The sequence below is a fragment of the Mus caroli genome, unplaced genomic scaffold (genome assembly GCF_978045245.1).
Source record: "Mus caroli unplaced genomic scaffold, Mus_caroli_1 scaffold_16, whole genome shotgun sequence".
Lineage (NCBI taxonomy): Eukaryota > Metazoa > Chordata > Mammalia > Rodentia > Muridae > Mus > Mus caroli.
The window spans coordinates 18,458,754-18,474,408 of NW_028227271.1; the positions used below are offsets into that span (position 1 = coordinate 18,458,754).

General features: G+C 46.1%; 1 protein-coding gene across 6 annotated transcripts in view; it reads right to left on the bottom strand.

Annotated features, from left to right (window-relative positions):
• The window catches only part of Ppara (peroxisome proliferator activated receptor alpha), a 72,087-nt gene that overhangs the window by 16,777 nt on the left and 39,655 nt on the right, over nt 1-15,655 (bottom strand). For all 6 annotated transcript variants that reach the window (XM_029470089.2, XM_029470088.2, XM_021183374.3 and 3 more), the window contains 3 exons: nt 12,001-12,247; nt 2,980-3,140; nt 1,138-1,276 (listed from right to left, as the gene is read on the bottom strand). In XM_029470089.2, the coding sequence (XP_029325949.1) occupies nt 1,138-1,276; nt 2,980-3,140; nt 12,001-12,208 (508 nt within the window). In that variant the 5' untranslated portion in view covers nt 12,209-12,247. The remainder of the gene's footprint in view (nt 1-1,137; nt 1,277-2,979; nt 3,141-12,000; nt 12,248-15,655) is intronic.

Below are 15,655 nucleotides of genomic sequence, written 5' to 3' on the forward strand. Positions count from 1 at the left end.
ATCTATCTATCATCTGTCTGCCTAACATTTCCCTAGTAATTATCTACCTATATAGCTAGCTAGCTATGTACCTATTTATATACCACTTGCCTATTAATCATCTGTCTGTCTATCTGCCTGTGTATTGTTTGAGATGGTCTCATATAGTGGGTCATGCTCACTTCCAAATAACTATAGATTACAGGATAGCCTTGAACTCCTGAACAGCTTGCCTCAGCCCCTTCAGTGCTCAGGCTACAGGCTAGGTCTCTGTGGTGCTGGGACCACATCGCTTCATGAACCCAGTGCCTCATGCATTGCGGGTAAGCATTCTACCAGCTGAGGGACATCCCCAGCACTATTTTTTAAAAGACAGGGTCTTCCAATGTAGCCCAGGCTGGCCAGGAAATTTCAAAAATCTTCTTGCATCAGCAGGCTGAGTGCTGGGCTTATAAGCATGTAGCACTATGTCCGTGATCCCAGCACTCCATGGAGGCAGAGGCAAGTGGGTCTCTTTGAGTTCAAGGCCAGCCCAGTTTACATAGTGATTTCCATACCAAGAGTTCAAGATCACCCTCAGTTATATAGTTAGACTGTCTCACAACAAAACAAAACAAACCAACCATAGACAGACAGACAGACAGACAGACAGACAGACAGACAGACAGATAATAGATAAATAAGTACATAGATAGATAGATAGATAGCTATATAGATAGATGATTAAAAGGCTGATGTTAGGCAGACAGGTAGATGATAGGAAAGATAGATGATAGATAGGTAGATGATAGATATAGAGATAGGTTTTGAAGTCCCCATCTCAAAAAATGAATGAATGAATGAATGAATGAATTATCTTCACTGGGAACCATGTTCTAAATTATAGTATGACTGAAAAAAAATGGACACTCACAGTATGGTACAATGTTTGAAACAACACACATTTGAGAGTGGTTATGTGACATCTTGCCACTCCAGTGACCTCCAAGTTGACAGCCATGACTCACCATAAGAGTTTCAAGTGCTCTATTAAATATACCAGCTGCTGGAGATAGTTACACAGCACAGCACACCCAATCACAATACAGCTGCTCTGACTGATCAAGGAGGGGAAACTGAGGCATGGACTGACACAGTTTGCCCAGCAGCCTTACCTACCATTGTGTGACATCCCGACAGACAGGCACTTGTGAAAACGGCAGTACTGGCATTTGTTCCGGTTCTTTTTCTGAATCTTGCAGCTCCGATCACACTTGTCGTACACCAGCTTTAGCCTAATAGTTCGCCGAAAGAAGCCCTGTGATGTCAACACATAATTTAAATAAAGAACGTGGACTTTGGGTAAGTCTCCAGACTGGCTTCGCGAAGCTTTCTCGTGGATTCAATTGACTGACTGGTTTGTTCTGAAACGGGGCCTCATGGAGCCCAGCCAGGCAAAGAGCTTGCTCTGGTGGTCAAAGATGAGCTTGAACTCTTGACCTTCCTGCTTCCACCTCTCCATTGCTGGACTCACTTGGCTAAGCACTACCATGCCTGGCTTTATGGGGTTCTGAGGAGCCAACCCGGGGCTTCATGCATGCTAGGCAGGTTCCCTCCCAGCTGAGCCACAGCCCAGTCCTACCATCTCTAAGAAACTATGTGTTGAAGTTCTAGAAAAGTCCTGTGTAACTGGAGCAAATAGGAAATGTATGCCTCTACATTGAAAACGGAAACTAATGTGCTAAGGCAGAGTTCAGAGCGATCTTAGAAAGACCCTACCAGCCTGTGGAAGACAACACCAAGTCCCTAAGAGAGAACGTTATAACAAGAGGAAAATGGCTATTCCAAAACAACAACTCTTGCTTTATAGCAGCATCAAGGCTATACCCAGGAAGAACAGAGCTTGAGCTCAAAAAAGCCAAGATGATTAGACATGGCCTTGACGGAGGGCCCCACCCCAAAGGGCTACAGATAGAAAACTCGGGAAGGGGTTTATTTTGGCTTTTGGGGTTCTTTGCTTTTGCTTCTTCCTCTAGCCTGAGATAGTGGGCTCTCATGGCTCATGCACAAGGCTTTTCTTGGGGGCTGGAGGACCAGAAGGGGGAGGTTCCTCACCTAGGTGTGTGAGGTAGGATGTCAGAAGGACCTATGGGATGGAGAGGAAGAGCGAGAAGCAAGGGCTCTAAATGCCAGGGAGCGTCAGACCTTTGATGTGGGTTCACTGTTACCACGCACTAGGCTTGTAAGACCAGGCCCACCAAAGAGAGATGGCAACACTTCTTCAAGAAAGTACCAGAAAGTCTAGACTATCTCCTCAGATCCTGGACACTTCCAGGAGGTACTAGGAAGGAAGCCTTTGGATTTTAAGTGAGTACATTTCTCAATTTTCCATACGTGGTGTCCATGAACTGACAAACTTGAAAATGTCCGTGCAGCAGAAGGGGATTCACTTTATGTACATGAGGGCGGGCTCATGCCTGTCTAGAGGTCAAGTTGACTCTCACTGGGGAGAAAGCTACAACAGGAGGGTGCAGGGGGTTAGGAGGGTGTCAGTCTGTGCCAGAAGTGACTGGCTGGAGGTCAGTTACAGGAGCGAGGTACCGTGGACTCAGAGCTAGGGACAGAACACCCTTGCTCAACGCATGGTAACCTCTGCCTTAGCTGGCCTCTGGAGAGGTCCTGAGGTCATAGGTAAACACTTTCCTCTACATGGTCACCTCTGCTCTAGCTGGCTTCTGGGGTGGTCCTGAGGTAAAGTGCGTAGTCTACACTTTGGACCACGGGAAGAGTCATTTTTAAATGGACTGCTCTTTTTGTTTCCTTGTTCATTTTGGTTTAAAGGATATGCGCCTCTCAGATGTCTACAAAGTACAGCAAAGCAACCTGCCCTAGACTGTCAGAACAGAAGCCAGTTTTCTGCTCCTTCTGTAGGCCTAGGAGTGCTGACAGCCATCTTGTAGAGGAACAAAGGCATCAAGCCATGCGGCCACCTCCCCCTCCCCCCCCCCAGGGCCTCCTTACCTTACAGCCTTCACATGCGTGTACTCCGTAGTGGTATCCTGAGGCCTTGTCCCCACATATTCGACACTCGATGTTCAGGGCACTGCCGGGGGACTCGTCCGTGCTGGCGGGGATCACGGGGCAGCTGACTGAGGAAGGGCTGGAAGCTGGAGAGAGGGTGTCTACAGACGGAAGAGGAAAGTATGTGAAACCTGGGGTGGTATTACCACCCAGGACAGAATCAGATCCTTGGGAAGATATCTTTTTGCAAGAGGGGGATGTGTGATGTGAGCAGGTGCCTCTCTTGAGTCAGCCCCACCCCTGGCTGTACACTGCCCATGGTTACTTACCATGGTGCCACCATTCTTGAGGCTCACGTGTGCTAGCCTGTCTCCTGACTCGTACCCTATCTCCAGTTCTTCAGAGGCCTTATTACAGGACCTCCACGGGGGCCCCAGCCTCCCGTGCCACGGGCTCAACACTGAGCTGACTGCTTTCCAATTTTGTTGTCACTGTTTCAATAGACTAGTCATACCCACAAGTGTTCTGACAAATGGTTTCAACCCTAAAATCCAATAGCTAAGGTAAGAGGATTGTGAGTTCAAGACCAGCCTGGGCTTTAGAGTGAGACAGAAGACGGAATCAGAGACAGAGACAGATGGAGGCAGAGATGGAGACAGAGATGGAGACAGAAGAGGCAGGAGAATATGTAGAGAAATAGGAGAGAAAAGTGAAGGAAAACCAAGAGAGTGTGTGTTGAGAGAGGAGGAAAAAAAACATGCTGAGAATAAGACAGAGAAAGAGAATTGAGAAAGGAGAGGAGAGGAAAGACAGGGAAAAAGAGAAAGGGCAGAGCCTGGGAGAAGATAAATCTAAAAAATCCACCCAATAAAAGTCTAGTGTCTAAAAGATGCAGTGAAGTCTTAAAATTAACCAATAGAAAACAACACAGATAAAAAGCATCAACAGAGGCCTGGAGAGATGGCTCAGAGGTTAAGAACACTGGATGCTCTTTCCAGAGATTCTGAGTTCAATTCCTAGCAACCACATAGTAGCGCATAACCATCTATAGTATGATCTGGTTCCCTCTTCTGGCTTTCAGATGTACATGCAGGCAGACCACTGTATACATAATGAATAAATATACCCTTTTTAAAAAGTCATCAATAGACCTGAATAAATACTTCACCCACGAAGGCAGATGGTGAGTACGTGTATGGAGTGACACTGAGTGTCACTGTCCTTACCAGACTTCGAGTTAAAGCCACAGAGACTATCACTGTGTACCGATTAAACTAAACTTCTCCAAAACTGGTGATGGAAGTGCCAGCAGGGTTGTGGAGTGGCTGCTGTCACTCCTGGCCAGTGTGCATGCAGAAAGAGACAGCCACATTTAAAGCCAAACAGTCATGAGAAAAATCGCATCTCTGCTTACTTCCCCAGCTGATTCAGGAACAGGTCCACACAAAAATAAACAACATGAGCAGTTACAGAAGTTCCATTCTTCTTCTTCTTCTTCTTCTTCTTCTTCTTCTTCTTCTTCTTCTTCTTCTTCTTCTTCTTCTTCTTCTTCTTCTTCTTTTGTAAAATTGTGTGTATAATGTGTATGTCTGTGTGCACTGTTGTGTGCACACTGTTCTGTGTACAAGTGCTATGGTGTACATGCTGTGGCATGGAAGTGGAGGATAGAAGAAAACTTGGGCATCAGCTGCTAGCTTCCACCTTGTTTGAGACCAAGCCTCTTTTCTGTTGCTCACGGTCTGTGCACCGGAGAAGCTAGAGTGAGAGCTTCGTGTAGGCCCTTGTGTTGGCCTGCCTTCTCTGCACAAGGCACTGCTATCTCAATCCCTCGCCACTGCATTTGGCTTCCTTGTCTTTCAAACACATTTTTGGGGTTTGGAACTCAGATTTTCACTCTTACACAGCAAGCTCTTTGACCCACAGAACCATCTCCTTGGCCCTAGGAGCTTCATACTTAGTTGCTAAGAGCTGGAAGTAGCCAAGATTGATGTGTGATTGTTGGAGGCCAGCCTGAACTACACAGTGAGTTCCAGGACAGCCTGAGCTACAACAGAGGAAGACCTGAACAGAGTAAGATCAAGAAACCCAACAGATTGGTGAGATGGCTCAGTGGTAGGAAAAAAGGACTTTCTGTATTCCAGAAACCCAAGCAGGAAAAAAGACACACGAAGGTTGTCTTCTGACACCCCACACACATACTTACACACACACACACACACACACACACATACACACACACACACACACACACACACACACACACACACACAAACCAAATTAAAGAAAACACTACAACAAAACAAAAAGGCAACTATAGAGACCACCCCAGGATGGTCCCAGGGAACTGTACTCCCAGGACCAAGCGCATTCCTGTCTCTGCCCTGCCCAATGGATGCTCCTGACTGTGCAGGGCATCAGGGGCAGCACTCAGGGCACTTACTGCTTTAGTACTGAGGAAATCACCTCTCAAGTAAAAGTGAGATGGTTCCATCTAACAAAGCAGGAAGCAGAACCCAAAAGGATCAGACATTTTGCCGTCACCTAATTGCATCTCTGAGTAAAGCCTGGGCATGCCTAGTGGAATGCAGAGTCCACCACACCACAGAGCTCATGGCAAATGCCAGTCAATAAAACAAAAATTACAAGGTATAGGAACAGAAATTTTGGCTCCTGATGAGAAGAGAAATGAATGAAAGAGACCCAGAAATGACACAGATGGTAGAATTTGTAGCCATGGCATTAAAGAGTTATTCTGATCAGACTCCAAGATGGGAGACAGAAGACTGGGTGTGTGTAGAAATGAGGGTGAAAAGAATGGATGGATCATGGTGTTAGTGCTAAAAACTGTAATACCTGCTGTGGAAAAATAAACCAGGGAGATTAGACACTACAGAAGAAAAGGTTGGCAGACTGGAAAACACAGTAATAGAAACTATCAAAAGGCACATGTGTGCATCTGTATACACACACACACACACACTATGAGTGACAGGTGTCACAAGGATGCAGAGGAGACCATTGCACAGGGTCAATGGGAATGCAAATTAGCACAGCTGTTGTGGGAAATTGTATAGAGCTTTCTCTGATAATAAAAGGTGAAACTACCACGGACTGAAACAACCCCACCATCCTTCCGAAAACATATCCATAGGAACCGAAATCGATCTGCTGACGAGATGCCTGCACCCCACATATCACTATTCACAATAGCTGAGATGCGGAATCGACCTTACTGTCCCACAATGGATGAATAAAAAAGGAAACATGGCATACCTACAGAATAACACCAATCCATGTTAACTGAGGGTAGGAAGATCCATCCACTGTGGGCAGCACCATTCTCTACACAGGGGATCCTGAATTATCTAAGAGTAGAGAAAGTGGAAGCTGGAGAGAGGGCTCAAGTTAAGAGCCCTGGATGCTCTTCCAGAGGACTGGAGTTCAATTCCCACCACTCACATGGATGCTCACAAATGTCTGTAAACTCTAGCCACAAGAGATACGATGCCCTCTTCTGGCTGGTACAGGCACTGCACACACACACCATATGCAGACGTACACTCAGGCAAATAAATAAATAGGAGAGATTCTTCCGTCAAAGAAAAATGAGCTGAACACTAACACCCATTGTTCTCCCTTCCTGTAATGGATGTGATACGACCAAAGCCCTTCAGCTTCTCTTGCCGACATCACTGCTGTGATGGGCTGTGACTTGGAACCATAACTTAAACAATACATTCTCCCTTCAGTGGCTTTGTCAGCGTGTTTTATCACATCAACAGAAATGAAGCTAAGGCAGAACAAGCAGAAGCATTATAGATTCCCTAAATATTATAGTAGCAATAAAGAAGCATTAGGGATAGCATACGTTCAACAGGTTAGATGGAGCTAGCACCTTCTTTGAAAGATACTGTGGCCGTCTTCATTGTCAATCCTTTTGTGCTGAGAGATGACTAAGAGGTTGACTAGTGAAGAACACATCTGGGAGTGTCTATTAGGGTTGACATGTGGAAGGACCACTAAGGGAGAAAGACTGGCCCTAAGTACAGGCAGCAGCATCTCATGAGCCAGGGGCCCAGATGGGATAAAGGCAAAGAAGGAGAGATGCTAGCCAGTGTGTTCAAGCGCCCTTTTTTCTGAGCAAGTACAATTGTGGCTGCTGCTACCACCAGTGGACACCAGACAGTTATTTCAGGCTTCCAGCTACATACACTAGTGCTGTCCAGGCAGTGGCCAGGCCTGAAGCCTTGGACTAAGATTGATTGATCCTCTATGTTTTGAGACTTTGGGGTCCCTAGACTGAGCTGGAATTGGTTTCTTTGGCTCGTGAGCATGGGGAAAGCCACTGGGTACCACCCAGCCTCCAATCGTGTAAGGCAGCCTAATATAGTCCCCTTTACAATAAAAATGCACAATATATGTTCTTTTTAACCTAATAAACTCCCTTTACAACTATACACACACACACACAGTATATGGTCTTTTTGTATAGAGAACCTAATACAGAAACAAATTACCAGCATTTACAAAGAGGTAAAAAAATGAACAGTCCTCCCTCTTCCTAGGAAAGAAGTTGAATATATAGTTTAAAATGTCCTCCTCTAAAGAAAACTCCTGCCGGGCAGTGGTGGCGCACGCCTTTAATCCCAGCACTTGGGAGGCGAGGCAGGTGGATTTCTGAGTTCGAGGCCAGCCTGGTCTACAAAGTGAGTTCCAGGACAGCCAGGGCTATACAGAGAAACCCTGTCTCGAAAAACCAAAATAAACAAACAAACAAACTCCTGCTGGGTGGAGTAGCACAACCTTTATGTCTTTAACCCCAACACTTGGGAGGTAGAGGCAGGTGGATCTCTATAAGCCAAGGCCTGGTCTACATAGTAAGACCCTATCAAGAAAGAAAGGAAAGAAAGAAAGAAAGAAAGAAAGAAAGAAAGAAAGAAAGAAAGAAAGAAAGAAAGAAAGAAAGAAAGAAAGGGAGGAGGGAAGGAGGGAAGGAGGGAAGGAGGGAGGGAGGGAGGGAGGGAAGGAGGGAAGGAGGGAAGGACGGAAGGACGGAAGGACGGAAGGACGGAAGGACGGAAGGACGGAAGGAAGGAAGGAGCTGTGGGTTAAGAAAACGCCAGGCTCAGATCTCTTCATCTATGAAATCTCCCAAGCTTTCAAGGAAACTCAAGTATCAATTCTACAGAAAAACTTTCAGGAAACCAAAAAGAGAAGGGGGGGGGATTTCCTCCTTTTACAAGGCAAGAATCAATCTAAGTCCAAAGGCAGAGAGAGATTCTGAAAACAAAAACCAACACCCCCTTGATAAAATCTTAGACAATTAAACTCTATACCAAGATGGCGAGTCGTTAGGACAAAGTAACATTTTCCACTGGAATGTGAGCTTAGCTTAATCTCTGACATGTGTGATTCACCATATTAATAAACTAAAAGGGGCCAGGCGGTCAGTGGTAGTGCATGCCTCTGGTCCCAGCTCTTGGGAATCAGAAGCAAGTGGACCTCTGTGAGTTTGAGGCTAGCCTGGTCCACAGAGCGAGTTCAAAAGACGGCTGGGATACACAGAGAAACCTTGTTTCCAAAAAAAAAAAAAAAGTGATGTGTAAGTTTACTAAATAACCAACTAGAAGGAAACCCTTTTAATCATCATAAAGATTTCCCCAAATCTAACATCGATGCCTAATAAGAACAGCACACTGGGACAAGAAGGTGACCCCATCAGTCCGGTAAGTATCTAAGCACCCCATAAGAACACTGTTGGAGGGGCATCTATGAGAAACTGTAGCCAGAACATTCTGTGGCAAAGATTGTGTGGCTTTTCCACGGATCAGTAATAAGAGGAGGCATTGCCATTCCCGTCTAACCTTGTGCTGGAAATTCTGACCAGTATAACAATGTAATCAAGGAAACTAAAAAGGCCCGTCTTGAAATGGAAGAAGGGAAACGGTCGTTGTGGCACATGACGTCATTATTCACATGGAAATCTTTTTTAAAAAGACTTATTTATTTATTGTATCACTGTCTTCAGACACACCAGAAGAGGGCATTGGATCCCATTACAGATGGTTGTGAGCCACCATGTGGTTGCTGGGAATTGAACTCAGGACCTCTGGAAGAGCAGGCAGTGCTCTTAACCACTGAGCCATCTCTCCAGCCCTCACATGGAAATCTTAAAGAATCTGTAAAGAACTCGCCAGATCTAATTAGGCTTATGAATTAGCATTAAAAATGATTATACTCTTACAAACATAGCACTGGATAATCAGAAATTTAAATGCAAAATAATACCATTTATGATATCAAAAGCATAAAATGCTTCCATACAAATCTGATGTAAAATGTAAAAGCCTGGGTATGAGTCAGAATAACCCTTGCTTGAAGGACATGAAGAGGACCGGGTAAGGGAGGAATCCTACTGTCAGGAAACAATTAGAAGAATCAAACCAGAAGATGTTAGTTCTCCCCAAACTGACCGTGTGTGTGTGTGTGTGTGTGTGTGTGTATGTGTGTGTGTGTGTAACTCTAGTCAGAAGCTTAGCTGCTTTTTTTTTTTTTAAAGAAGATGAGCCATCTTCTACATCTTCTAAAGAGATGGCTCAGTCATTAAGAGTACTGGCTGCTCTTTCCTGGATCCAATTCCCAGCACCTATAAGGCAGCTCACAGCTGTCTGCAACTCCAGTTCCAGGGGATCCCACACCCTCACACAGACAGACATGCAGGCAAAACAGCAATGCACATAGAATTAAAAACAATTTATTTTTAAAAACTGACCAACTAGAGTAACCAGGGCTAGAGAGATGGCTCAGTGAGCGAGAGCATTTGCTGCTCTTCCAGAGGATCCAAGTTGGGTTCCCAGCACGCGGTTCAGATGGCTCACATTCATCTCTAATGCCAGCTCCAGGAGAATAGGATGCCGTTGGCTTCCACAGGCAACTGCACTCATATGTATACAAACACACACACACATACATACACATACACACATATGAATACACATACACACATATATACATACATATACACACATACATACACCTACACACATATACACAAAAATACACACACATTAAACTGACCAGCTGATTTTAAAGTATATATAAAGTACAAAAAGTAGGGAAGTCTTAGACTATCCAAAAGAATATGACCCAAGAACTTATCTATGTGACACTGGGCTATTGCTCTTAGACATACTGTGAGCAGCCACACACACACACACACACACACACACACACACACAGCTCTGTCTACATTCTTCTCTTGGGTAAACACATTGAGGGTAGAAGAGCTGCTTACGTGGGACAGATGTTTGCTAAGTTTTCAGGAAATGCCAACACCATGGGATTGGTGTTCAGTGAAAGAAAGGGAAAGACGGAGCTGAGTAAAGACTTAGATGCAGACCTACAACTGTCCCCCCCATTCCAGAGACCCAGGGACAGCTGAACGGCCTTGTCAGTTATGCCTGAACAACCCCAAAAATGAAAGAGAAAGAGAGAAAGAAACTTTGATGTGTATGTAAAAAATTTAAGCCAAGGAATATTGGACTTCATCGTAAAACCTAAGACTTCTAGAAGTTCAAGTGAAGAACTCTTAAATATGACCCAAAAGGCACAGCCTACCACAGGAAAGACGCTGATAACTGGACTCCATCAATGAGGAACTGATTTTTTTTTTTTATTGAGTAACTTGGCTAACAGGAAAAATAAAGTAGAGGCTGGAAGAATGTATTTATAGATCACTTATCTGACGAACTCCTTGCTGTCCAGATTGCAGATATAAGTTTCTAGCATCAGTAATAAGAAAACACACAACCCAAGTAAAAGCAGGTAAATGATTTGAACAGAAAAGTTACCCAAAAAAAGTTATAGGGCAAATTATCACACAAAAAGATGCTCAGTGCCCTCTGGCATCAGAGGCCATTTGGCACAGTAACCCCCCCCCCCACTTGGCTGGGCAGTGGTGGCACACGCCTTTAATCCCAGCACTTGGAAGGCAGAGGCAGGCGAATTTCTGAGTTTGAGGCCAGCCTGGTCTACAGAGTGAGTCCAGGACAGCCAGGGCTATACAGAGAAACCCTGAATCTAAAAAACAAAAACAAAAAACAAAACAAAAACAAAAACACCTGCCCCCTGAAGCACCATGGCTCCCTACAAGATGTCTAAGGTCGGTTTACTGATGACCACAAGATGGCTAAGGTTGGTTTACCGATGACCACAAGATGTCTAAGGTCGGTTTACTGATGACCACAAGATGGCTAAGGTTGGTTTACAGATGACCACAAGATGGTTAGGGTGCTTCCACCTTCTGAAGATGAAGGGTTTGGCATTTCCTGGGCACTAACACAAATGTCTGCCCTCCTATCCCAGCCCTCCCACTCCTCTGTGTAGGACACAGATATCTGGATGGAGCCTTGCGTGTAACTCTTCATAGTAGTTCTGTATGCAATAGCCCAGACCTGCCCACAGCTCCAGTGTTCACAGCAAGATGCACGGAGACAGAAACAACAGCATGTCAGGCAGTACACGGCAAAGACTGAAGTATAGATACGTGTCATGAAGCAGAGGCATTGCAAAAGGATCCCACAGAGAGAGGAGGCCTGTTTAGAAAAAACTGTGCCGTTTAGACGAAGTTCCGAGAAACACAGACTAGCCCACAATGGTAGAGAGCATACCAGAAGTTACTCGGTGAGTAGGAAGAATGGCATTGCAGGGGACACCATGCTGGCTTTTTTTTTTTTTTTTTTTCCCCCGAGACAGGGTTTCTCTGTGTAGCCCTGGCTGTCCTGGAACTCACTTTGTAGACCAGGCTGGCCTTGAACTCAAAAATCCGCCTGCCTCTGCCTCCCAAGTGCTGGATTAAAGGCATGAGCCACCACGCCTGGCTCCATGCTGGCTTTTTTGGGTGTGGTCATTAATTTGATTGTAATGATGGCAGGAGAGAGAGAGAGAGAGAGAGAGAGAGAGAGAGAGAGAGAGAGAGAGAGAGAGAGAGAGAGAGAGATCTTCCTAGAAAGCAGCACTTACCTGTGATGACAGAGCCCTCGGAGCCCGGACAGCTTCCTAAGTACTGGTAGTCTGCGAAACCAAAGCTTCCAGAGCTCTCCTCACCGATGGACTGAGAAATCTCTTGAATGTTTCCCATCTCTTGTAAGAATTCTTCAGATAAGGGACTTTCCAGGTCATCTGCCTCCAGTGGGGAGAGAGGACAGATGGGGCTCTCTGTGTCCACCATGTTGGATGGATGTGGCCAGGCAGGCCACAGAGCGCTAAGCTGTGGGAGGAAAATAGCCATTCACTTTCTGTTCCGAATTGAAAACATCACTGTCTAAGCTCACATCTCTGCGGTGGCAGCATTGACTCTCTACCCTTGACTCTCGAAAGCACAGTAATTAGACTCTCCAAACAGGGTCTGGAGGGATGACTCCGCAGTTGGGAGTACTTGTTGCTCTCGCAGAGGACCTTGGCTCCATTCCCAACACCTATGTGGCAGCTCACAAGCATCTGTAACTCTATTTCCAGGGGATCTTCTGTCCTCTGTGGGCATTCACATTTTTTTTGGTACCCACGTATAGATCCAGGATAAATGTTCATACACCACACAAAATAAAATTAATATATATTTTTAAATTTCTAAGCAATAAAACACAGAAGGTGCCAAGCTGCCGTGCAGTTGGCAACCCTTCCTTGCTTACTGTCTGTCCAGTACACTGAGCTCAGCTTCCCAGCCATGGACAAGAGCAAAGTCCACGTTCCCTAGAACAGGCCTTCCAATGGGGACACAGGTGGGGGCCAACTGAATGGGATGTCTGCTGGGGGTGAGATGATACAGCAGGAGCAGATGGGGAACAGATGCCTCACTCGGGGAAGCCCCAGAAGGGTGGGCTCCGTCCTGGAGAAGAATGTTCCAGCAAAAAGAACACCAAGTGCCGGTGCATGCCAGCACATTCTAGGATCAGCAGGGAGGCCACGGGGCCTAACTGAGAGGCATCAAGGGGGAGGGAATAAGCAGCCAGTGCTCTTCCTATACACATGAAGGCCAGGGTATAGTAGATGGTTCTAGAAAATAAATGACATAGCAACAAATGCTTTGTGGAGTTTTAAAGACATCTAAGTAGGTAAGTCCCAGGCAACATCAACCTCTATTTACCTACAAGCAAAATAACAACAAACAAACAACAACACAAACCAAAACCAAACAAAAAAACCAAAACCAACCCCCCCCAAACCAAAACAGTCTCCATATAAATAAGTATACATAATCTTAAATGACTTCTTATTCCCTCCAGCCCCAAGTCCAATCCCCTTAGCATGTCAGTTCAGCCCTTTGGACCTCATCTCTTCCCATCATGCACTTGTCATGGCCCCTTCAGCCCCGTGGAAACTGATCACACTAGGCCTCTTGGGAGGTTCACCTCCACAGCTCTGCCTAAACGGTCTCACAGCTGCCTTCAGTAGGCCCTGACTCAGCCTCCTTCCCCTAAGCCTGATAGGGTCACCAACCACCCAGCCGGACTAGGGGGAGGGGCAGGAGGAGGGGGCGGCTGTGGCAGGGGGGGGGACAGGAGGGGGGGAGGCTGTGGCGGGGGGGGGGGGGAGGAGGGGCGGGAGGAGGGGGTAGCTGTGGGTTCCAAGTGCTGCAGCTCCTGTCGTGCTGTGACCACAGAGAGCCAGGGTCTTCTGAAGAACATTTCCCAAAGCACTGAATGAACACACGTGAACTGACATCGCCATGTTTCCCATTTGCCAAGAGTCAACAAACTTTTTAATCGCAGAGGAAGAGGTTTGGCTTCCTCAAGAAATGAGTGGCGCATGCCTTTAATCCCAGCACTCGGGAGGCAGAGGCAGGGAGATTTCTGAGTTCAAAGCCAGCCTGGTCTACAGAGTGAGTTCTAGGACAGCCAGGGCTACACAGAGAAACCCTGTCTCGAAAAAACCAAATAAATAAATAAACAAACAAACAAATAATAATAATAATAAAAGAAATGAAAAGTTAGTACGATTACCTATTTCTGTGAAATTCACCTCTGGAGCTTGGAATCCTGACAGTTTGTCATGGGTGCTCATGACCCTCAGAGAGAAACTGTAAGAGATCACTACACACAGGGAGACAAAATCATCCCGGGACTGAGGAGATGGCTCAGTGAGTAAAGAAAGAGCTTGCTCTGAGGGTTCCAGGACATGGGTTCAAATCCCATCACTGACACACATACACACACACACACACACACACACACACAGCCAGGCATGGCAGTGTGCATCTACAATCCCAGCACTAAGTAGGTGGAGGCAGGAGGATTTCCAGGACAGGCTGGTCAGCCAACCTAGCTGAATCCAAGTTCACGAGTTCAACTTTACAAAGAGTAAAGTTGAAAATAATTGAGGAAGGCAGCTCACACTGACCTATACAAGCATGTGTATGGGGCACACATGTAAAGGCACATGTGTCACACATGTACAGGCACACTGTACAGGCACACGTGTACAGGCACGTGCATGTACACGCCTGCACCCACCCCTACAAAAATCACTGACCTTTGTAGGATAATGATGTGTTTATGTTATGGCACACAAGAAACCTGCACCTACTTTATTACTTGGCAGGGTGGTGGGTGCTGGGGATGGAGCCCAGGGGGTCCTCGTGCACACCCAGCACACTCCACCAACAGATCTATTACCCCAGCCCATATGCACACTTAATTCTGCATTATGCACAAAGGACTCACTCTTTAATTGGCAAGCCAGATAGCAGAGTGATAAGCATTACATAAGTTATTTTCATCATGAACAAAAGGTTCAAAAGTGCCAATCGTGATATCAGCCATCAAGTTCATCCCTATGAGAAGGCCACGGCTGGGCAGACTGTGCAGAGAGTGGGGTGGCGCCTTCTCTTTTTTTTTTTTTCTTCTTCTTCTTTTTTTGTCACTTCCTCTGACAGCAGCCTTTATTCCCACAGACCAGGGGCACTGGTCAAAGGCCATGAGTTGGCCTCCTTGCCATGACTTTCAGGGAGCCCCAGTATTTGGGAATCATGTCACTTGACTGGTTGCTCTTAAGGAATAACCAGGACTTGGGTTACAAGAGAAACCCTGCTCTTGCCATGCACAAACGAGATGAGATAACACAGCTTCGCAAGGAGAGCAATCTCAGCGTGAACTCTGGACGCAGGGCCTGGCACCGCACACACCGAGGAATACATTGGTCCTTCTTGATTCCAACCAGGGCAGATAAGAGCCTTTCCCTTTGAATGAGTCCCCCAGATAGATAACAGAGGTCACATGGGCACACCCCAACACACTGGTCCTGAGCTTCCTGTCAGGCCCTGGCATCCTCGCAGACTCTGAGAGCAAAAACATCCGGGGCAGTCTTACCACTGTGTCCAATATCCACAGTTCACCACCATTGTTGATTCGTGGAGAAGAGTGGCTAGGCCAGCCAGTGGCTGTGCCCTGTGCCCTAGATATTCCAGAATGGTAGGGGAATGAGGAAGAAACCCCACCTTAGCATTGACCACATGGCTTGGGATAACTGAATTAAGTAACGGCAATATTCCTTTGGAAATTAAGAAGTTGACCATTAAAAAACTCTTAAGAGCGTTCAGTAAATAGGAAACAAAAGAAACAGACATGCAGTTTCATGGTGGGAAAGGGTCCAAGCACATGGGGGTTTGGGTGTCCACTGA